Source organism: Anthonomus grandis, chromosome 3, assembly GCF_022605725.1.
Source record: "Anthonomus grandis grandis chromosome 3, icAntGran1.3, whole genome shotgun sequence".
In the NCBI taxonomy this organism is placed as follows: Eukaryota; Metazoa; Arthropoda; class Insecta; order Coleoptera; family Curculionidae; genus Anthonomus; species Anthonomus grandis.
In genome coordinates this window covers 17,260,880-17,284,206 of record NC_065548.1, presented here as the reverse complement: position 1 = coordinate 17,284,206, position 23,327 = coordinate 17,260,880, and the positions used below count along the sequence as shown (strand labels likewise).

The 23,327-nt window shown below is 32.4% G+C and overlaps 1 protein-coding gene and 1 long non-coding RNA gene across 2 annotated transcripts; one reads left to right on the top strand and one right to left on the bottom strand.

The window, feature by feature from the left end:
- Positions 1-9,649: 9,649 nt before the first annotated feature.
- Positions 9,650-10,648, bottom strand: LOC126734282 (KRAB-A domain-containing protein 2-like). The gene is made up of 2 exons (XM_050437835.1): positions 10,603-10,648; positions 9,650-10,389 (listed from the first exon to the last, which is right to left on the bottom strand). The coding sequence occupies exons 1-2, from the start codon at positions 10,646-10,648 to the stop codon at positions 9,650-9,652; spliced, it is 786 nt and encodes a 261-aa protein (XP_050293792.1).
- Positions 10,649-15,405: 4,757 nt separating this feature from the next.
- LOC126734093 (uncharacterized) lies at positions 15,406-18,398 on the top strand. The gene is made up of 2 exons (XR_007659958.1): positions 15,406-15,859; positions 17,515-18,398. It is a non-coding gene; the product is annotated as an uncharacterized LOC126734093 (long non-coding RNA).
- The last annotated feature ends 4,929 nt before the right edge of the window (positions 18,399-23,327 follow it).

The following is a 23,327-nucleotide window of genomic DNA, read 5'->3' as shown; positions in this document are numbered from 1 at the left end:
TAAAAATAATATAAGCTCTAATTAAACTCTGTGGTACTAACAAATTCCTTAGACTGTAATATACATACACACATTCTTATGTCAGTAACTCATGACACTTAGAAGCTATTAATTATTAAAGACATTTAAGTTTTTAAAGTCAAATGATTATCCAGAATACTTTACGTAAGGCTAGCAGTATAATAAGTCGCCAAATCAATAATCATAGAGATTCATATTAAGATAAGTATACATATTTACTTCCAACCCATTGAGTTTAACAATACAAAAATTCTGATAAAAGTAAAATTAAAACTACTTAATTCTCAGTGCTTTTAATCCAGTAATAGTCCTTAAGTTCCGTAAATAAAAAATATGATCGATAATTAGAAAAGCAATAAGATCATTGTCAATTCATTTCTGCATAAGATTAATTGCTTTCTGCACAAGTAATTATCTAATAATAAGAAAGCTTCGCAGCTTCTTTAATTCGATTAGTTCTTCGAGTAGGTAATTTTACGTCAGCTTTGATGTAAGCCTAGGGTTGGCTAGTTGTTAAATAATATTAAGATCTACTTTTATTTTTATTATTGTAAGCTTTCCTAATATTTTTTGTTGCATATTCGAGTATTGTAAAAATTCCCTAAAGAAGAAAATTATATTTTGTCTTCTATTCGTCCCAGCTCTGGATGCCCTTATGTCTTGAATCTGTGTATTCTACGTGGCTGTCGTTCTACTCTCGTCTGCTTGGATACCTATTACATCTTTAATTGATGTAATTTTCATAATTAATAATTATTTGGTAATAAAACCTGGAATGAAGTATAGTTTTTTAAATATCGATATTACATATTTGAAAAATGTTAAAAAGAAGCAAAGGATCTACTTACAGTATTACGTAATAATGAAAAATAAGCATATGCAGTTCTAGTTGGTAACTTAATTCTTAAAATAGATGCCTATTTAAGAGCAAACTTAAGTAAATTGTCCACGCTTTAATTTGATCTTTTTAAATATATTCATGCTCTTAATGAACCTCGATATATCGGTCCCTTTTGTATACTTGTCGTAATTTTTATCTCTCTTAGATTAATTTAGATTATAGCGTTAGTAAATATTTTCAAAATTAAATTAGAAATATTTACAAGTGATAATATGTATACAGGGTGTCCCAAAATTAGTGGACGATTCGCGTTTCGTTTATTAATTACTCTTTGGTCAAAAATAACCTCACTTTTTCCTATAAACATATATCGGCAAACGCCCCCCAAGGGAGCTACGCCCCTTTTAAAGGGGGCACCTGAAGATGGTTTTTTCCACTTATTTTTAAAACGGGTAAATATAAAAATTTTTAATTTTGGTATTCTCCCAATTTTGATATACTGAATTTATTTGTCATTTCATAATTTTCATTAATTAGTCAGGTGCGTATCATTTAGGGGATGAGCCTAAAAAAATACTTAAAAAAATTGTTTGCAAAGTTTTTGTTTTCTTTTCTTTAAATTTTAAAAATTTAAAGCTTTTTACGTAAAAAAGTACCTCTTGGTCAATAATGCTAGGAATTACCATTTTCGAGAAAAACGCATTTAAAAATAACGCTGCATAGTATTATTAATAACAATTTTTATTAAAACTCAATAGCACGCTTCAAAACTAAATTGACAAATAAAATTGCAAACAGATAAAAATACTAATTTATTTGAGGTAAATGTTCAAACAAGTTTCCGTTTTCCTGAATGCATAACCTGGATCTTTTTTGAATGTTTTGGGTCGATCTAAAAATTTCAAATCGGTTTTCTGTTATTTCGCCTGCAGCTGCGAGAATTCGCCTCTGAAGCTCTTCTGGAGTATCAATTTCGGCGACATAAATAATATTGCACATATTACCCCAAAGATAATAATCCAGAGGATTAAGGTCGGGCGATCGTGCAGGCCAGTTTATTGGACCACCTCGGCCTATCCATCTGCCTGTAAAATTATTGTCCAGCCAGTTTAGTTTCTCACCTGTCGGCTGTAGTGAGCTGGTGGTATTTTGAAATGAATTTAATGCGATCCGACGATAATCATTAATAACAACACTATTTATACCAATCTCAATTTTCAGTTATAAGTACTTTAAATTTAATTTTTTGGATAACAAATTAGGTATATAATTATTTATTTATCATATTTAATTTTACTTACATTTGACTTTGGGATATTGGTAATTTCTTCTAAGGTTCTCAATGATATTTGAGGGTTTTCTTCAATTAAATTCAGTACTTCCCCATAACCATCATTTGCAATTGGTCTTCTTTGCCCTCGAGCACGTTCGAAGGATCCATATTCAAGTAAATTTCTATGAATTCTAACAAAAACTTTCCAATGTGGAAGCCTTCTTGCAGGAAACCTCCGCCGATACTCTCGTGCAGCGGCATGTGCGTTTCCATTGCAAAACCCATACATAAAATGAATATCGACTTTTTCACGGGTCGAAAAGTCTTCCATAGTTAAAAAGATATAAAGCCTTTTTTTAGGCTCACCCCCTAAATGATACGCACCTGACTAAATAATGAAAATTATGAAATTACAACTAAATTCAGCATATCAATAATACCAAAATTTAAAATTTTTATATGCCCCCTTTAAAAGGTGCGTAGCTCCCTTGGGGGGCGTTTGCCGATATATGTTTATAGGAAAAAGTGAGGTTATTTTTGACCAAAGAATACAGGGTTCGCGTTTCGTCCACTAATTTTGGGACACCCTGTATAATATAAAATTACTGGGAAAATGAACCGCCTAATAACTCAAACCATATACGTAATCACATTAATTTTATCCTTTATACTGCAGTAATTTTTAAATGAATAAATATTTATCACTTATTATAAATTCTGGCATTACAATTTGTCACTTTTCAAACCAACAGAAGATCTCTAGAGGGCAAGCTATTATTAAAGACATCCGATTCAAAAAAAAATAGCAACTAATTAAAAATAAATAACTTATTATAAGTATAATAAGTATTATAAGTATAATTTCGTTATTCTAGCTTAAAAAGTAACGTAAGATATCAATGTGTGTTTTTGAGGTCGTACGGGATTTTCTCGTGTACGTTTTTGCAATACGCATCTGACGTCATATGACGCTAGTGTCCTTCAACGTGTTAATATTTGAAAACATTATTTTTTAGCAAATATACCAATATCGTAATAAATAAAAACATTTTAATAGCCAACGTCGTGTTCGTAGTAGCTTCGCACATTAGTATTTTTGATAAATATGTTGGATGATTTGTTTAACGCATACGGTAATAATGAACTTTTTAATTAAACATTTTTTAAAATTAAAACGTGAAGAGCCGCGTTTGGAAGCCGTTTGATATAGTGAATTATAATCTATTGATGACTATATTAAAGTAGTCATGAAATTCAGCTAATTAGATTACATTTTTTAAATAGACTTTATTTAATAGTTTGCATCGATCGATCCTTAAATAGCGCAACTATATTCTAGTATAAGTATTTACACTCAAACTCAGTTAGTTATGGTATTAGGTAAGAAACTGAAATTTATGATAGAGTTTATTTTCGATTTTTCCAAGATCATATTTGGCATAAAATAAATTGTATAGACATGTATTCAACTTAATAAGATAATTATTAACTTCATTATAAAAAAAAAACTATATATTGCTTCTTTTATTCTTATGCATGTCAACATTATTATTATATTGGCTAAACAAGAACGACTAAAGTACACTTTCGTTTGACAAAAATTATAAGAAATCCGTGACCGATTTTTGTACGAGTAATAAATAATTAATACCTATAGCTACCTTTATTATATGTTTCTACCTTGTTATATTTTCTACTGAAATTAAAATAATTTGTTTTGGATTACAGTCATTATTAATTTACTTATTATCAACACAAAACAAAAGGAACGTAATGGGACTATAAAAGTGTCAATAATGATATTTTCTTTATATTTTCAAAAATCATCTTCGGGGTATTCATTCGTGAAAAATTAGTTTCAAGTCATGTAATGTCTTTTTATATTTTTAAAGTCTATTATACTGTGTTTAGCTGTAGATGAAAAATTCCTACTTTAAAATAATGAACGTCCTAACAAAATAATGGAAAATACTATTAAGAAATATTAAAAAAGTAAGATTTTTTCCGTATGTTTTACAGTACAAAACAAAATCTAGAAGAGAATCTTTGGAAATCAAGATCGGCAAAAATTATTTTTTGATTGATTGAATGTTTGCTTTGATACATATAAGAGGAAATAAACACAAGCCAAATATATGATATAAGATCCGCTTTAAAAAAATACAGCACTGCATAATAAACGATAAGAAGTAAAAGAAAATATACAAATAATATAACAACAAAAAGAACAGTCTATTGAATTAAAGATTCTCTTTTAAATCATTGAAACAATAGCAGTAGTCGGTCAAAAATTAAGATATTACTATACTATGATTTCCCTAAAGATCAAACTTAATTAGCGATTTAAAAAAGCTTAATAGAAGTACAGCTTGTTTGATATTGACCAACAAACTGAAAACAATAAAATAAAAAATTAAATAAAGTATCGTTAGGTTGAGTCATTAAAAGGTGAATGAATAAAAATAAAATATTTTATTATCATATTAAAAAATTTAGCAGATGACGTCAGAGAAACGTAATTTTTATCAGTAAATTTCCTTCTTAATATTAAATTTAATTATCGGCAGTTTTTAGCTAAACAATTTATTTTTTTAAATTTTCAGGGTGGAGTGTTTTGTCTCGGACACCCTGCATACGATACAAAATAAATATAGTAATACAAAAAAATCTATTGGGTCTATTAATCTAAGGCTTACTAGATTAGAAAAGCTCAAAAATGTATTTAAAATAAAATTTAATTTTTTTATCTAAAAGTACTACACTTTAATTTATTTAGTCTTTTATAAATGCTGACGAATCATATCCATTGTATTAAATAAACTCTTTTAAAATATTTTATTTCCAATTAAGCACCAATATTTTTCAATAAAGCTTTTTTATTTAATTGGCTTTTAAACTAAGGAGCCATAAATTCTTTTTAAATTTATTCACTCGTATATTTTAAATGCTTTTATTATTGCCCTTAAGGGCCTTAAGTGGCCCTGAATCTTATTTGCCTACTTGACACAGCTTGTTGCTAATAGCGCTTGGGTAATGATGACAGAAAACTGTTTCCTCGCTTTGACTATATTGATTTCTATGAATTTATGTCAAGTTATATCTAGTTTCCATTCACAAGAAGCATTTTGCTTTGAAGTTTTAGGACTATTAATTTACCTTTTAAGTTTTTTACTGAACTGTTTTTTAAATTAATAAAATAGGTAAAATAAAAAATTTAAATAAAATGGAACAAAAAGAATATTTTAATGAGTACATTTGGAGAGCTCAAAGGTAGTTATTTTTCTAAATATATCATAGATAAATGAAAAAGCAATATGTTTTCAAGTTTATATTGCTATGGTATATGATAACTCTACTTAGTATATTTTAGGTTACATTTCCACGAGTAAAAAAGCAGTTTTGTCATGCAACTTTTAAATCTAATAGTAGTGATGATGTTGTCAATTATCCTAGACTTTGTATTATGAATTGAGTTTCAAAATTTTCTGATAGTTAAATGTGTGATCAACTATCATGACAATAAAGGGAATTATTAATTACCAACAGTTAGGGGTATATCTTTGAAAATTCACGATCACGAATCTCGTACAATATGATTGTAATCCCTTGGAGACTTTAAACGAGAGAGACTTAATGTCTAAAATTAAATAAAAAAAAATAAAAATAAAATAAAAAAAAAATTATATGCAGATTAAGTAGCTGAACGTTATTCCCAGACTTAAGGAAGATCATAATAAAGAGATTAAATCTTAATATTGTCCAATGCTACTATATTTTCTTTCATAGATTTATTTATTTTTTCTAACGATATTTATGAGGCGCTAGCGTGACTTTATAAGACACATTCTTTGTTTTTGTTTAGTGGTTTCAAATAAAATGTTAAAAAATCGGTCAACATTATTTAGTAAATAAAATAACTGGAAACTAAGAAAATTTCGTTTTTTTTTGGAAAATAGTTTAATTATTTAAGCTTAAAACATCCTTTATTAATTACTCCATTAAACTTACTAAAATTAGAAATTATTCGTGAATAATTTGGCAAGTTATTATTTAATAAACCTATTTCCAGAAATGCTAAATACAAGTTTTCCAACTAAAACCGTATGATGAACATTATTAATGTTTAATTTATTTTGATGTACAAAAAATAGAAACATTAATGGATAAAATAATAAACATAAATATATGTTACGAATACATAAATTAAACGAGTGCAAAGCAAAATTGTTTTTTCGTTTGATGTTTTTATACATACATCCAAACATAAATAGCTTTTCCGTAATTGGATGCCTTGCGGAACAGTAAATATAACTTTTGTATAAGCAATGTATTGGAACCAATAATAAAATTTTAATAAAGTTGCAGAGAAAAAAAAATAAATATAATAAAATCTATATTGTTGTGACGAATTCAAATTGAGTTACTTATTTTATTGAGTATTACGTCACTTATAGCAAATACTATCCCACACGCTCAAAAATTGCAAATATATTGATTTAATTCTTCTCCTTTTCAATTTTTGAGCGTATGAGTATTTTCTAAATTCATTCTTGCTATAACTGACGTAATACCCAATAAAATAAGTAATATTTTTTGTGTCAAAATAAATTGAACTTCAAAAAATTACGAAAATAATGAAAAAGAAAAATAAACAAGTTAACAATTAAGCATTATATCAACTTAGGCAACATCATGGCCAAGAAATTTTTTAGAATTGCTTAAAAAAATTCGTTCCCTAAATGTTTCGTGGGCTCGTATATTTTCAACTTTAAAATTAGAGATGGAACTGCTCATTATATACTAAATATAATAAGTGTCGATAATGGGCGGTAAAATGTATTGACAGTCTGCGTCTAACACAAAATAAATTATTTCTAAAAATATCTAACAAAAAATACTTGCAAAATTCGTTTTCTCAATCGCAGTATAGAATAACTAAAACTCCTGTCTTTTAGCACATTTACCACTTCAAAAAAAAAAACAATTCTTATAAACACAAAATTTATAAGACTTTACATTTTACCAACTTTCCTAAGTACTCTTGATGTATTCATTAGGCAAATTTTCCGCTCTCATCCGGGCTTTCGTATTACTTAAATCTAGAGTCTCCGTGCCGTGCCCGTTCCTTTATCAACGGCCTTAAAAAACAAACCACTCTCGCAAAAAAATTTGAATGAATTCATTTAGTAAAATTAGAAACACCAACCCACGGTAAACAAAGGGTCGCGACTTTCACCCTCTACGCGTTGACGTGTTTATCTTTTGTGAAGTTTTTAGAGGAAAACGTGGGGCATTAGGGTGAAATCTTTTCATTTGTATGCTAATTGGTTAAATTTAAAAAAACGCATTCGGTGCAAAATTGTAATTTTATCGATTTCTCTCAAGAAGATTGAATAGATTACTGTTTTATTGTTTGATATTACTATAATATGAATCCAATTTAAAAACATAATTAAAATAGAAAATCTGTTTAATTTATTAAGTTCAGTAATTTAATTTTAAAAGTAATACGTAAATGATATTTGTCTGATGTGATATTAAAGAACGATAATCTGCTGAATTTTCTAATTTTCGACTTATTACACATTGTCACCTAGGGAATACTGTTCACTGCCTATGGTATATAATCAAGATCGAAACTAAGAACTATGTAAATGCAAAGTGATGATGCATTGGTTTCTGCAATTGGGTACCATCCACCTTTGACTATTCAGATTCGGAACTTGCTCAATCACAGTAATTCGGGGGATTTTCAAAATCATATAGTATATTACGATTATAAATTGGCTGATTTATTTCAGTTGATTAATTGCTTGGGGCAAATAAATTGAGATATTATTACTTCACTTGGTTAATCATATAGTAAATTTTTTGTTGATATTATAAACTTTCTCATTCATGATACGTATCCGCAAAAAAACATAACTAAACGCAATTTTTCTAGTGTAGAGTTAAGGCAGCTGATAGACAAAAAGCAGCCTCAGAAAAATTTTACTGAAAAAACTACTGGTTTGAGAAGTTTTATTACTTTATTTAGTAATCTTTGTACACAATAGAGAGTGTTAAACTAGGTTATGCTATCTAGAGTTTGTTAAAGGTTCACAACTTTCTTTTTATCTATATTTGATTCATTGTTGGTATAGCACTAATTGATAAGCAATTTAAATTTCTTTAGAAAAAAATCTGTCGAACTGAATGTACGTTTCTTGACTATCTGTCGGGTTTCTTGACTTCATTGAGTTTTACTTGTTAAGCTGAAAGCTGCTGTCATCCAAGACACAATATTGGAATGGCTGAGAAGTTACCTCTTTAATCGATTGTGAACATAAATAATTAAAGATCTAAAAATATTCTAAACCCTTCTGGAGTCTCCTTAAGGGACTTGGGTTTGGAGGTTTGAAGTGATCGATTTCCCATCTAAGACCCGTATTATTCAATATATTAATTTATGATATATCCAACTGTTTCCAACTTTTTAAATTCTAAAGTTTCGCTGATGACCTAAAATGTTGGATCAATATTTTTTCAATTATATATAGTCTAAAAATTCAATGAGACCTACAAAGACTATATTAATGATGTGAAGAGAATGCTCTGGATCTAAATATTGCAAAATGCCATTGAATAAGCTTTATTAAGAAAGAAAATTAAGCGGTTTTTGATTATACTTTTAAAGGATTATCTTTATCTTAGGTTTTATCAGTATGCGATCTGGAAGTGGAAGTTTGGTTATCATTTTTCAATCACATTCACACAGTTGTTTCCAGAGCACACAGTAGACTTGGGTCGCATTCAAGTCTAATATTTCTCCAATCGATGTATATGTTACGAGTAAAGTTAGAATAACGGTTAAAATTAGGTTTACCCGGATAAACTGCACAAAAGCCAGAAAACATGGGTAAAGTCCAAAATAATAATAAAATTGTACACGTTTCGGGCTTTACCCGGGTAAACCGCGTTCTATCCGCCTTGGCGTGGTTAATAGTAAAAAATAACGCCATAAATATTTGGAGAAATTTATTTAATTAAAAAAACAGATTTTACAAATTAAAGGTTACACTAAAACTATCCTAACAAAGTAAAATATAATATAATCTATTTGTTTAAACAGTGCAAGCTGCTGTGACATTTCGAGTTACAAAGATTTCCAATAGCTTTACATTTTCATTTATTGGTCATGCATTTAGTTTTACAGTTGCATCGTTTATAACCTTGACCTCTTAAATTTTTCTTTTCCGGTGATATACTTTCTATCTCAATAAGCTTCTCACTGCACACAGAAAATTGGTTCCTGGAAAACATTTTTTCGATAGTTTCTCTCTTGTTCGCTAGCTTATACAAATCGTCGTCAGTGTTCTTGATAACTGTCATGAGAATGTTTCTAAAATCACCCCTTCCTCGATCAACGTCTGAAATTTTTACTCTCACTGTATCTCCAACAGAACATGGGGGAAACTTTGAATTAGATAAAGCTTTCATCTTCTTTGCTTGATTTTCTAAATTTCTTTTTGCGTCTAGTCTGTTTGACTGTATATTCCTTTGGTACAAGCACAAAGTTCACACCTTATATTCCCTGATGTATTTAAATTGTCACACTCTAAATACTTGCTCTGATTTTTTGAAGTCTCTGTATTCCTAGCGTTTTCTCGATAATTATTATTACCATATTCCATATTGCCACCTTCAGTAATATCTTCTTGCAAATTGTCTGGTTCTGGGTCACTATCCATAAACTGGTTTATATTTATTTCTTGTTGAGGCTGTTCACCTAAACCAAATTCCCTTACCACTTTCTCGAGCTCTTCTTCGGTTCGTAGATTTTCAATAGCTTCTTTTGGAAAAGCTGATGTGGATAGGCCGACTTTAATATCATGCCCAAATATGGCGGCATAAGGAGCTTGTTTTATCCCATCATGGTATGCCCTATTTTTCATCAATTGAACAAATCTTAGACCTTCTGACCATCGCGTGCAGTTTTCATCGTCCATCCACGTCATAAGCATGTTCTGTATATCTTGATTTGCTCTTTCGACGCTGCCTTGTGACTGACTGTTACGTGGTTTCCCATGGACTATTTTAAGGCCACTCCACATCGTACATAACTCTTCAATGACATGGTTGGCGAACTCCCGGCCGTTGTTCGATTGTAGTATAGATGGGGCGCCGAAAATGCAAAATATGTCTACCAGGCTCTTAGCTACTTCCTCAGCCCTTTTCGACGTTAATGGACGTATTTTAACAAACCTAAGTGGTCCTGATACACCATAATAAATTTGTATTCTCTATCCGGATGGGATTGCATGTCAATTAGATCCACTTGACAACGGCCGTTCATCTCCGAAAAAACCATTGGTTTAACCACAAGTCCTTTTTTGGCACCCTTCACACAAGCGCAGATATAACTTAATAACATCTTGAGTTATATTCTTGTACTTTTTTTTACATTCGTTTTCCATACGGTGCTTACCGTCATGTCCTATAGCTAAATGTGCGTCATGCAAAATGTCAAACATTTCGTCGCTTGTAACGTAATATTTAATGCTAGATTCACCTGACGATACACGAGCAATAAGCTTTTCAACGCCTCTAACAGAACATTATGTCAAACCTCTTTAACCGCCGATATTGTAGCGTAATCTTAGTTTTAGAGTTTTTTGCCAACTTGACTGATTCTAACATTTCTTGGTATTGTTCATTATTAAAATAAAAAATATTTGCACTTTTCGTAGACACCAACTCGTTAAAAACTTCATAAAAACGCTGTACTAAACGCGCACGTCCACTCTCTTCTGTTGCCATTTTAGAACTGAACTGAACGTGGTGAAAGATGATGCAATGATAATTCCTACATCCAACTTTACCCACGCAAAAACGGATAGAACGCGGTTTACCCGGGTAAAATCCGAAATATGTGTAATTTCAATATTATTTCGGACTTTACCCATGTTTTCTGGGTATTGTGCAGTTTATCCGGGTAAACCTAAGTTTAACCGTTATTCTAACTTTACCCGTAACATATATACCTATGATTTTTAACATTTGCAAAATATATTTTTAATTTCAACATTGAAAGTCAGGAAAGAGCACGCAGATCTTAAATTATTTTATGAAATTATTAAATATATGGTTGACCTTGATAAGAACCAATATGGGGTTTAATTCATTTATTCCAAGGGAGATACAAATAGCAAATTTATGAGGCTTTTTAAAAAAATGAGATATGATTTTGAGGTGTGAAAATTTCTTTTTTTTTTGCGTTTTCTTTTATCTGTGTTCGTTTAATTTTATTTAAATTATCGAATAATTATTAATTTTTCGGTATATGTTTTCTTAAACTTAAATTATTTTTCTCCTATTTATTTTTTATAGATTTTTAAGGTCTATACTTTATTGTAAAAATGTTTGTACTACAAATGTGCAAGGTCTCTTCAATAAATAAATATATGAAATAGTGATAGATCGGGTGAACTCCTGTGCCCTTCGATAGCAAATCATTCCTTCCAATCCGGAATGTTTCATCTAAAATTGCTCTCCAAATATCGTAATCTGAAGGAAGTCAGTTCTGCTTATAGAAAATAGACATATTTTTTGCATATGATGATTTTTCCTTACAAATCATCATACTCATTCATCATCTTCACTCATTACCTGTAGGTGTACAAATATACCTATATTTCAATGGGTAAGTAAAGATACTTTGGTCATCCTCCACCAAATATTTCGGACATATGACATGTCCATCATCAGGGATAACAAATTAAGGAGTTTCGTCAATACATCTTATAATTCTAGTGACTCAGACAGGGTTAAAAGGTTAAAACGAATTAAGATACATGAGAATGAGACCAAATATGGATTTACAAAAACTTTAAAATTACATCATTACGACAATACGATAATTGTTTTGTAAACAAGAACTGATAACCTTTCTCAGTTCTTCTGTTCTCAGCTCTAAATTTTCATCTATAGTGTCTAGTAGTTCATCTTTTTTGAGGGCCGCATGTTCGCCCCAATTACTTAGGTTTGCGGTTACTTAGGTTATATTATTGTAAATCTCTAGATTTTAAATTTTCTAGGATTTGTATACTTGCTTGATTTGACTGTTAGAATTTTCTTGAAATTATTCATCTCTTTTGGCAAAAAGAATGAAAAAAATTCCAAACATTTCTAAATTGTTCCATGGGTCTTTAAAAGTTTAAAGACATTTTATTCAGTTTTTACCTTGAAAACAATTAAAAGACAGTCAACGCAAGTCAGATTGGAGTTTCTGACGTTACCGATAAAATTGTGTTTCTGAATTTCATTACAATAATAAAAATATTGGAAATTATGCCTTACTTATTCCAAACAATAATTTATATTCTTTTGTAAATTTATACAATAACACTAAAATATTTTTTTATTGTTTCAATATTTTGACTATAAAAATAAATATGTTACGGCTAATGTAATAAATTCATTTGTATTAATATAAATTTGCTACATTAATCAGTCATTTTCAATCCAACACAACAGAGCGCAATACCCTTTGGAAAATATGTAGATTAACCGGTGAAAGTAATAAATATTTTGATATTTTTCACATTTTACCACTGTCACCGGACAATATTCATAATAAACACTTTCTTACATTAACTGTAATATATACAGGGTGACAATTTCAAGAGTAGCCATGGCTTATAATTTTTAAGCCGTAAAAGATATAAAAAAATGCTTAAAACCGTTTCTATAGTAACAAGGGGGAACCAAAATGATGATTTTTTTAGGGATATACTATCATCCCCCTAACCCCCAGAGCCACCCCCTTAAAAATTTTAAATTGGAAGGGTAGTCGAGTGATACCTTGTTTGAAAGGTCTATTAATTCCCTATATTATGCGACCCTACTTATAATAATCAATGCATTTATTTTAGAGTTATGCCAATTTTAATATTTTATTAAAGGTTATTTAAGTGTTTTTTAATTTCTTATAAAATTAACATATTTTAAAAATGTCATAAAATATTTAACATTTGAACATTAGTACAAATGGTTAAGAACTAGGAAAACACTCTGCAATATTGCGTTTATTCTATTTTTAAAACAATAAAAATCTGCATTGAACTTTAATTATTTTATTAAATGCTCAAAGTGGCTTCCATTATTTTGCAAGCAAAAGTACAATCTGTTTTCAAACTCTTGACGAACATTTCTAAAAACTTCAGTTGTTAATAATCGGCACTCTTGTGTAATTCTTTGTTTTAGCTCCTCAATGGTGGCAGGCTGCGTTTTGAAAACGACCGATTTTAGGTGACCCCAAAGAAAAAAATCGAGAGGGGTGAGATCTGGCGATCTTGGCGGCCACTCAATAGGTCCTCTTCTACCAATCCATTGGTCTGGATAATGATTATCTAGCCACTCTCTAACAGGCAATACATAATGTGGTGGGGCCCCATCTTGTTGAAAATGCAATAAATTTTCATCAAGAACAAGATCTCCATTTTCATCCCTTTGGTTTTCCAATTCCGTTATTACTAAAGGCTCAACAGTTGTTTCTAACATTTCAGCATAAATTTCTCCATTTAGATTATCATCAATAAACAATGGCCCAATTATATTATTCCCTAGAATTCCGGCCCACACATTTATTTTTTGGGGATATTGGGTGTGCCCTTCCCTAAAAATATGGGGATTCTCATCACTCCAGTAACGGCAGTCTTGCTTATTAACGTTACTGTTTAAATAAAAAGTGCACTCGTCACTGAAACAAATGTTTTTTATAAAACGAGGCTCATTTATTATTTTTTGGGTCATTAATTCACAAAATTCGATCCGCCTGTCTGGATCGTCATCACCAAGTTCTTGAACAATCTGTAGCTTGTAAGGATGGAATTTATTAATTTTTAATATCTTTCGTACTGATTCACGAGACACTCCTGTGGCAGCTGCTGCTTGACGAGTCGACATACCAGGATCCATAGCAAAATGCCCAAGAACCTCAATCTGAGTTGCTTCATCCAGTATTCTTGGCTGATTTTTCTTTATATTACCTACAAACCCAGTTTCTTCAAATTTTCTTACCAACTTCTGGATGTAATAATGCCCAACCTGCTTATCTGGGTGCCTCTCATTAAATATTGTGGCACTTCTACGAAAACAGCGATTTTGAGAACCATAAATAAATATCATTTCAACTCTTTCGGCGATCGTATAAACCATTGTAAAAATAAAACTAGAGCAGTGAGAGAACTTTAAATCACAAAAAGAACCACGATATTACTAACCAAACCAAAAATTGAACATTTTAAGGCAAAATTTAAATAAACAAAAAACAACAAATATTTCGAGAATGGCAGGCATCGAAAATTTTCCTTTTTTTTACATCGCCAAATACCATTCCGACAATTCAATAATTTCAGTATAAGTGTACTATTTATTGGAGTTTTGTTTTGGCTTTTAACAATTCATTTTAGTATCAAAATAAATATTTTTATTCTGATAGTAAAATGAATTGACTAACATTTAAAAGGACATACATGTCTCGGAAATGGTTGCATTGATTTAAATGAGTAAGACGGCAAAATATAGGGAATTAATAGACCTTTCAAACAAGGTATCACTCGACTACCCTTCCAATTTAAAATTTTTAAGGGGGTGGCTCTGGGGTTAGGGGGATTATAGTATATCCCTAAAAAATTCATCATTTTGGTTCCCCCTTGTTACTATAGAAACGGTTTTAAGCATTTTTTTATATCTTTTACGGTTAAAAAATTATAAGCCATGGCTACTCTTGAAATTGTCACCCTGTATATGAATCTAGAAATCTGAATCTGACCAAAAAATTATAAGCACATATTTTAAACGCCATGCATCAATTTTCTGCTATAATAATATGGTGCATTTTTATAACGTCTTTAATAACCATCTATTATTACTTCTGTCCAATATAAACTTGGGTTACGGCACTTGTTTGTACAACCCTGTTTCATGAAAACGTTACATAAAGTAAACAGTTGCGCTCCGGATATTTTCCGAGAAAAATCATTTTACCGGCTATTCTTTCGCAAATTGCGTGTGAATTTTTAATGTTTGCGTCCACTTAAAGTAGTTTTCTTTAGTTTCCTTTCTGTTCAATATAAAGACAGAAATCGCACTTTATATTTCATGAGTTTATTGAACCGATTTAAGATTTTATTAAGAATTATACATATAATAATTAAAAATACTATTTTATTATTGTAGAATAGATAGTACTTTTATAATATATATATTGTTATTCTACGTTTTTTTTTTTTAATTTTTAGTTTTTCACGCATTAATTAAAAGGCTGCCATTAATTAGTTTCCAAAAAATGTAAAGATATGTTAGTATACATTATAACCACCATTGTACAAATTACTCTTACTTAGATAAAGAGAAAATATGATCCCGATAAAGGTTTAAGATAAGCCGCATGGATATTGAGTATCGCTTTTATTTAAATTGAAACGGCATAACATAATTTGCGACTGTACGTGCCTTTGTTCAAAATTGTTAAATTAACCACACGCTTAAACAACATAAACCTAAGTAATAAATACAATATTAAATAAATCGCAATATAGGCGCACAATTCCTGCATAGACAAAATACACATAGTTCTCGTATTTAACATGAGATTACTTACTAATAATTAAAAGATTGGAAAAGAGAATTAACATACATATTAAGTCGAAGCTTTCGCATCTGGGTTCAAGCCTTTTTTGGTAAGTATATCACGGTAGACACAGCACTGGCAACTATCTTTAAGCTTACTTTAATTGTATTATAAACTAAGGAATATACGTGCTTTTTTTATATATTTTTAAATAATTTATCATGTCTTTTGTGTAAAATCAAGGGTTCGTGTTTCGTGGTGTTATGGATATTTTTTTCTTTCTTCTACTTAGTGTAACGATATTGTAAACACTGAGAAACCAACTGATTCTCCGTTATTTTCGACGACTCCGACGACATCGACGTTCCTCGAATCTTCAGGAGGGGTCGGCCGAGTCGGCCTCTTTCATACGGTCAGGGTGTTTGTCCGTCCGAGTTTCGTCCCGTCACCCGGAATAGTAGAAATACATAGTTTAACATATGTTCTTTCACACTTTCCGATCACGGGTGAATCGCCGTCCGGACACACAAAACGCCCGGATATACCCGCTAGACGGGCAAACGCCCGTACTATGCTCTAGCAGACCATAGTGCGCAATGAATGCATTTACAAGATCCGGGTGTTTAATTATCCGATTGGTCTAGGCATAGAGAGGTATTTGCGCCCAGTTGAAAGCAAATTTTGAAAATTTAAGTGACGGAGAAAGAAAAGAGTTTGGTAAGTTTACAATTATTTTATTACTTGCCTCTTATTTTTTATGAACAATGAACTAAACATACGCTAAGGTTGGAAAATAGTATTTATATTAAAACATGTCATCTAAATTTTTGACAATTGCCATGGTACTTTGCCTACTTCAGTTAGAAAATAGTCACTTAGGACATTTCTAATATCATTAGCCGCCCTTCCACCTTGCATATTTGGTTGTGCTGGTACATCATTCATACCCAAAACTGTCACGGTATCCTCAAAGTTATAGCCATCTCTTTCCCTCACGAAATTGTGAAGCACTACACAAGCTTTCACAATACTAACGGCAAAATCTGTATTAACATTCAAAGGTCGATGCAAAATTCTCCATTTCTTTGTCAGTATACCAAAGGAACACTCAACATATCTCCTGGCTCGGCTGAGGCGATAATTGAATATTCTTTTTTTCTGTGAAAGTTCCTTTCCTCCAAAAGGCCGTAGTAAATTAATATTTAATCCGAAAGCTTCGTCTCCTATAAAAAAATAAGGTATATTTGAACCTTCAAAACCAGGTAAAGGCTTTGCAGGTGGCAATTCCAAGGTCTTTTCTTGTATACTCTTCCACAAAGTATTTTCTTTAAAAATACTTGAATCACACTCACTTCCATATGCGCCTACATCAACATAAATGAATCGATAGTTCGAGTCAGCGACTGCCATCAACACTACTGAAAAATAGGACTTATAATTATAGTATAACGAACCACTAAACTCGGGTTTTACAATTCTAATATGTTTTCCGTCTACCGCACCAATGCAGTGGAAAAAACTTGCTCGTTTTTAGAATCCAGTTGCAACTGACTCGCAGAGTTCTTTCGTAAGTTTAGGCATAAATTCTTGTACTAAAGATGACCAGAGAATGTTACAGACCTCTCGAACAATTTTTGTACTTGTAGAAATTCTCAGTCGATAGCTATAATACAGATCCGTGAAGCTACATCCACTAGCCCGGTACCTGAAATTGAAAAAAAAATCAATTAAAAATCCTATACTATTGTAGATTTTTTGTTACAGATCAAATGGTTGTTAAAAGGTGGAATAATATCAGCGACCAGTGGCTTAAATGGAGGAACCGAGACAAAAAATCAGAAGCTGCTTTATCAAAACTGAGAAAGTATGTGTATTACGAACAACTAAATTTTCTCGAGAAGGGTTTATATCACCGGTCAACTGAGTCTAACATGGCCTATAAGCAGACAGATGAGGCAGGTCAGCAGGAAACAGAAGAACTTCAATCAGCAGATCGAGGGATGGAGACTCCAGATGCAACCCACCAAATTTCGCAAACTCCATCTGCAAAAAACCTTACCGTAAAGACTACAGGTGTACAGCAGTCAACGATCAAGAGAAAGCGAACTCTCGACGAATTTGAACTAAGGATGCTAAAATCAATTGAGGCAGGAGACCAAGAGGACCATAATATGAAATTTTTAAGGGCATTCTTTCTTCTATTTAAAAGTTCAATGACAACCAGATTGTAGATTTTCAGATGGGAGTTCTGCAGGTGATTAAAAACATTCAGAACGCTGTTTTTATTCTAACAACCCAACATCAACAGCTGCAGATTTATACTCTCCCATACTCTCAAAAACAAACACAACAATACCCCTGCAACAATCCATTGCAGAACTCTCAGCAGTATCAGTCTTCTGGCCTTTCATACACTTCACTGCTACCCAGTGTCTCCAATCAACATCGAATGATTCCATCAAGTAACAATTCCACTAACGTAATATCTCCACCTTACCTGTCTCCTGATTCTAATGACACACAATCTACGAGTAATTATAACGATTTGTCATCCCCTTTCTCACAGAATTCAGATATTGACTTTTGATTTTTTTGAAGTGGAAATATAGGTATTCTTTTATTAAAATAGAATATTGACCTAAAATGTATACTTTGTTTTTTATTTATTCTATAGAAACTTACCTTAATGTAGCAGCCAACATTTGTTCAGGTTGGATGCAGTTCCTCATATTTGTATCTTGGTTTTGTACCTCGGGCTGCACACGTTGCAACAACTCATAAAAAGAAGTAACGCTCATACGAAAATAATTAAAAAACTTAGTTTCGTCTTCTTTCAATTGTTGAAAAAGCACAAAAAAGGCTCCTTTCAAGTAGCGGTTTTCTAGCAACGGATGAACCCAAACTCGTCTATTACGCTGTTTTTTTCGACGATGTATTAACAAAGCGATTATAATCTTTTTGCGTCTATTGTCCATGATAATCAGCGTCAAACTGAATTACCTAGCACCAAATGGTCCGGAGTTTCGCAAACTCTCGTGTGAAGACCGCTCCAGGGCGCTGCCCGGCCGGGCGATCAGACGGACGGATAAATATCCTGACCATGTGAAAGAGGCCTAAGGAGTTGCGTCGTCGCTGGAAATCAGTTCAGTGAAGTAAAGTTCGGAATATTGGCGCGAGATTTAAATCAGACATAAGTAATTGTAAATTAATATTTCCAGTAGTTATAAGTGATCGTATTTTGTAGTGTAACTATGTGAATAAACTAGTTGACTATTTTTTGCTTGTTTCAATTCGCACCTAACGAATGGGTAAAAACGCTACATTATTTTTTTTTCTTATAACATATTACATACTCTTGTATTTTTGTTTTAAATTCACCATATAAAATATTTTTAGAATAAAGTATTTAACTAAATTTTCTATCAGACATTTTATATTTACATCGTACTAATGGTCTAGTAATTTCTTTTATGTATAGATATGTCTAATTTTTAAGAATATTTTTTTATTATGATTTTTTTAACGAAATTTTTATAGTATGTTTAAATATATTATTATTACAACATAAATCACTTCATAATATATTATATTGATTTGTTAGACACATTTAATTTTTGTTTTCAAATTTACTTTGAAACTGACATTTATTTATATAAAAATATAAACACAGGTTAATCCTAAGATTCATACCTACTGAGCTAAGGGGATAATTTCTTTAAAATTAAGGAACTGGCATAAAGACAAAAATAGGTGGCTTTTGTAAGGAAAAATGTGTGGAAGATTAGTTGGCCTCCACTGGTTTAATGCTCTGCAGCAGCATCTGGAATTGCTGCTGCATCGAAGCAAGGAATGGTTGGAGCATGGCATTTGGGTCTGTACCGGGCAGAGGGGCGGCAGCTTCTGCTGGATTCTGGGGTGTGGGGGGAGCGGCAAGACGGCTGTTGTCCTGGGTGCCCCAGGTGAATGGGGTTTTTTGTTTGGGGTTTCTGGGGCATCCCAGGTAGTTCGCTATGTGGTCCTCCGCAGTTTGTGCATGTGGCTGGCTTGCCTCTTGGTTTTGTTCAGTCAGCGGTTACGTGAAGTTGGCCACACTTCACGCATTGGAGGCATTGTAGGCGCCTGTACACCTGGCCTGGGCGTGCCCGTGGAGTTGGCACTTGTGGCACTGAATCCTCCTGGATTTGTTTCTCTGGTCTTCCACCCTGATTTTGATGCCCCTCAGCTCCGTGCTTGAGAAGATAGATTTCTCCTCTCTCGGGAGCTGGACGAGGAGTAGCGGCGTGGGCTGTCTGTGCCTATTGTAGTACCGGGCTGCGGAGTGTGGGTGGAATCCCAGCTTCTTTAAGTCCTCCATGATACTCTCTGCGAGCACTGGCCAGTGCTCGAGTGGTCCTCGGAGGACGATGTATAGTCTCCTGTCCTCTGGCAAGGAAAAGGAGTGGAACTGCACTTGTTGTTCATCTAGGTGGTTCTGAGTTTTTCTGTAGTCCTCTAACGACTGTTGGTAGATTTTTACGCCGTCACGTGTGTTGACGACGCGGCCTTGATTTACTCCTATTGCTTTGAGGGCAGCAGATACCTCCTCATACCTCTGCTTCTCTCGTATGACCATTGAAGGGATCTTGGTCTCCGCTGGTGGTGGAGCGGGCTCAGTTTTTGACTCAGGTGGAGTGTTCCTGAATCCAGCTCTGGAAGTGGAAGAAGCCTGGGTAGGTTGTTTCGTGGGTGGTTCCTGGGACATGGTGGGAGTCTTCCTTGGGATCGTCTTCGGGTCCAGGGTCTTCCTCCTTTTCCTTCTGCTGACGACAAGTTGAAACCCGTCGTCTTCGTCATGGATGCCTGCTGGAGTCACAGGGCAGGAGCTAGGCTCCTGTGCTGGAGGCTCGGCCGTCTCGATGGACTCAGCAGGCGTTTCCAGGGCGGCAGGAGGGGCTTCAACTGCGGTACTGGCCTGTACCACAATGTTAGCAGACGGCAGGGCGGACTCAAGAGCCTTTATCCGGTTCTTAAGTGCCCTGGTCGTGTGGTGAAAGACTCGTCGGAGTTCATTCATTTCCTTCTCGTGTCTCCTTTTGGCACTACGCATGAGGACAACTTAGTAGTAAGTTAGCTCTTCTTGGATTGAAGGGGTGGATTGAAGGATGGCTAGGTCCGCTTTTAATTCGGCCTCGTCTTGGGGTGTTTCCTCTTCCTCGTCCGTGTTACAGAACTCCGAGAAGTCCTTGTCGTCCTCCAACAGGAAGGAAGAGTTTTCGTCGAGTTTGTGAGCCATGGTTGACTTAATCGTCGGGCAGAAAGTCAGGGAGGTCGGTCGTACTAGTACACTGGGTACAGCGAAATTGGTTCAGAGAACACTTCGACGTTAAGTGCAGGTGATCTGCACTCAACGGAGGACGAACTCTGTATGTTGTTTTTAATGGTTTAACACCAAAAGTTTTTTGTTATAAAATAACTTTTCTTCAGTTAAGTTATTTATTAAGTTTTTTTTTTATAAATTATTACTAATTAAATTTTCAATTATTCATCTGATAATAAGAAATACCCAACAAAGAACTAATGTGTATACCAACAAGGCAACTTTAACGCCTACGGCTTAAGCAAGATGAATGCTTCCAGTCAATAATTCATAGAGTTTTGTATAGACCGTGACTCAGCCATTACAAATATGCTATTTCCTCAGCACCTAAAACACCGAAATATGTGGATATCTCCAGGAGGACTATACAAAAATTTAAATCATTAAGAAGTAAATTTTAAAAATTTGCTTATTCCTAAGAGCTACATGGAAATTACGCGTCGATAACGTGAAAACTCTGTCTGGCAAAGAATCTCTGGAAAGTGACTACAAGCTCCTACTAGATAAATTCAGAATTTATATCAAAACAAAGGAAATAGAAAAGTTCCTCTCTAGAGGTAAAAAATGAAATTTAGAGCATAACCTAGTAACCAATTGGGATACCTCAAGACAATCAAATTCATAGGGCATGTGGCGTTAAAGCCTTAAAACAACTCTATTAACTAGTAAGTGATACAACAAAGCAAAGGGAATGTAAAAAAAACAAAAATATGATTATCCAATAGATAAAAGGAAGTCTCTCAGATAAGCAGGCACAAATATACACAAACGAAGAAGTGAGTAATAAAGACTCTAAAGAGATATATGTACACGGGAAAAAAATCAGAAATGATATAAAAACTTCCTCTAAGCGAAAAGACAAAAAACAAATCGTTACAACTATGAATTACAGATGTTCGTAGATAAATGACCTTCGGTTTCTGACGTAATCCATTTAGAATAAAATTTTGTCACGTTACAGAAATGTTCATCTATCCTGTAGCACAAATCGGATTATATATTATTAGTTTAAGCTCTGACGTTCTCTTTTAGTAAATCAATTATCTTTTCTTACTTCTCTATTAAAGAATTACATCAATTGGTATTAAATGGCCACTTAGATAACCAGATATTGCCTCCTTTCACCCTCAATTCTTGCTATCTAATCACTTGATTTGCATTGCATTCCAATCCTAACTGAATAGAAGAGCTACAACAAAGGGTAAAACTAGAATGTAAAATGGTTTTACCAAAATTCCTCCTAATAAAAGTCCAAAAAAAATGGAAAATAACCAAAAGTTGCTATTTAGTATTTTGAGAGTAAGTTCTCCGGACGCTAATGGGTTAAATATAATACTTATAACTGCAACTTCAATATCTTAACTCAACTTAAAACCCCAAGGGAAATCATGCCTACACAATAATAAATTAACGTGATTCGCCAATTTTAACTAGGTCACGAATTAAATAAATATTAAATGCAATTAATTTTTTAAAATTAACAAAAAACATGGCTCAAAGATGAAGTAAAGCAAAGTGTATTAAGTAATATAACATAATTATAATTTTTATATTATTTAAAAGTTTTATTGGTTCAATTGTAATTCGTAATTCAGCAAAAATGAAGCAGAATAGGTTAAAATATATATAACAGAAAAAAAGAATAAATAAAAGTAATTATAGAAAATATAACAAAAATTATGTGTAAAGATAAAAAATTTTAAACATTATCGTAAAGTATTTTATGTTACTTGACATTCTAGATTCTTTAACAACATTTATAATATAGATCTAATCATCTATTAAAGTAAAATACCTTAATTTGTCGGCTAATAATGGATTGATTTCAACAATCTCTTTTAGCTCTAATCCAAAACACTCGAAATTGATGAAATTCCGTTACGCTTCAGAGACAAAATGCGACAGATCTCCGAAAACTTTTGGGAAACAACGAAATACGAATCCTAGACAAAATAGACAACAGAGAACAAAGATCAAACCGCATTTCTGGTATTGGATAAATAAGCGCTCTACTTGCTTTTATGTTTCCTCGAATTTAAAAAAGAAAGGCGACTACATACACTCAAATGAAAACTAAAAATCAAAAGTCAAAATTACTGTATTTACCATCTTATAAAAAGTCTATCAATTTATATAGTAAAAATAAAGAGTTTTAAATAACAGTTTTGGTGAATTGCAAACATGTAAAGAACAAATTTTGCATGCATGGTTTGTAAGATTG